This window comes from Nanorana parkeri, unplaced genomic scaffold (assembly GCF_000935625.1).
Source record: "Nanorana parkeri isolate BGI_ZX_2015 unplaced genomic scaffold, ASM93562v1 scaffold1756, whole genome shotgun sequence".
Lineage (NCBI taxonomy): Eukaryota > Metazoa > Chordata > Amphibia > Anura > Dicroglossidae > Nanorana > Nanorana parkeri.
This window is the reverse complement of record NW_017308024.1, coordinates 4,266-5,411: the sequence shown is the minus strand read 5'-3', so window position 1 is coordinate 5,411 and position 1,146 is coordinate 4,266. Positions and strand designations below refer to the sequence as shown.

At 51.0% G+C, this 1,146-nt stretch overlaps 1 protein-coding gene across 1 annotated transcript in view; it reads right to left on the bottom strand.

Moving 5' to 3' along the window:
• ANK1 (ankyrin 1) overlaps positions 1–780 on the bottom strand; it is a 214,595-nt gene extending 213,815 nt beyond the window's left edge. The window contains exon 1 of the mRNA XM_018571430.1: positions 655–780. Coding sequence (XP_018426932.1) covers positions 655–780 — 126 coding nt within the window. The remainder of the gene's footprint in view (positions 1–654) is intronic.
• Between the last annotated feature and the right edge of the window lie 366 nt (positions 781–1,146).

The window sequence follows — 1,146 nt, the reverse complement described above, 5'->3', positions numbered from 1 at the left end:
AAAATACTTGGCCGTAAGGAACACAATCAGCTCTGAATCGAGGCAAAAATAACACAAAACATGATTCTCGTAAGCAACAGCGGGCACCGTCATTTTTATCCCGTGCCAACTAGATGCCAATCCGGTAATCTGAATCCTCTGGGGGTACAAACTGCAAATGGAAAACCAGTATAGGAAAGGCCAAGGAGCAGGTCTAGCCCAGTGCAGGGAGCATATGGTAATGGAGAATGCAATGCTACATGTCTCAAGGATGGGTGGGCTGCACACGCCGACTCAGTGTTAGTCTTCCCGGAAATCATATGAACAGCTGGCCAATGGTGCCAGTACCAAGGCATATGTAGTAGGCAGATGCCAACCAGGAGTCATTCCAGGTAAGTCATATAGAGAGACACCCCCAGACCAGCATGACGGTGGCCAGGCACCTCCACAACGCAGACCACAGAGACCTCACCTACAACAATCCGGAGAAGATCTACCACATGCCATCTACATGTACACGGGACCAGGAAATATGTGAAGCCCCCAATGTGCCATGGGGCAGGTATGATGTATGCAAAGCACACCAGTCAGTGATACTCCCTATACACCCACTGCACACTCAGCACCACATTATCTTCCCATCGCCCTCCCCACGAAGAAAATATTTTTGCCCACCTTTTTTTTACGGTCACGGGATCGACTCCTCTTCTTGCGATCCGACTCCTCCTTCTCTTTCTGCTCCGCCAGAGCCTGTGCTTCCACATCCTTGATCTTCTTCAGCTGCTTGGCGGCTTGTGCCATCTTGACCACCGGTAACCCACTGCTCCCTTCTTATAAGACTCCGTGAGACAGAAACGGGCTGCCCCCAAACCCCTTCCCCCCAGAAGGGGATGACGATCAATGTTGGCGCCGGTGAGATTTCCCCTTGGAAAACCAGTGCGGGGCTGCTTCTGAGGGTTTTAGAGCGTCAGCTCTTTGGGCTAGTCGCACTCCCCGAAAGCGTCTTCTGTTATGGCTGGCCCATATCTGTAAATAGAAAACACAAGCTGTTGAAAAGTCAATAAACATTGTGTGAGGTGGAAGAGCTCTGGCCAGGTCTAGTGCAGCACAATGTGTATACAGGACTCAGTGCCAGCAAATCTCAACCCGGGGTTCCGTGGAAGGTTC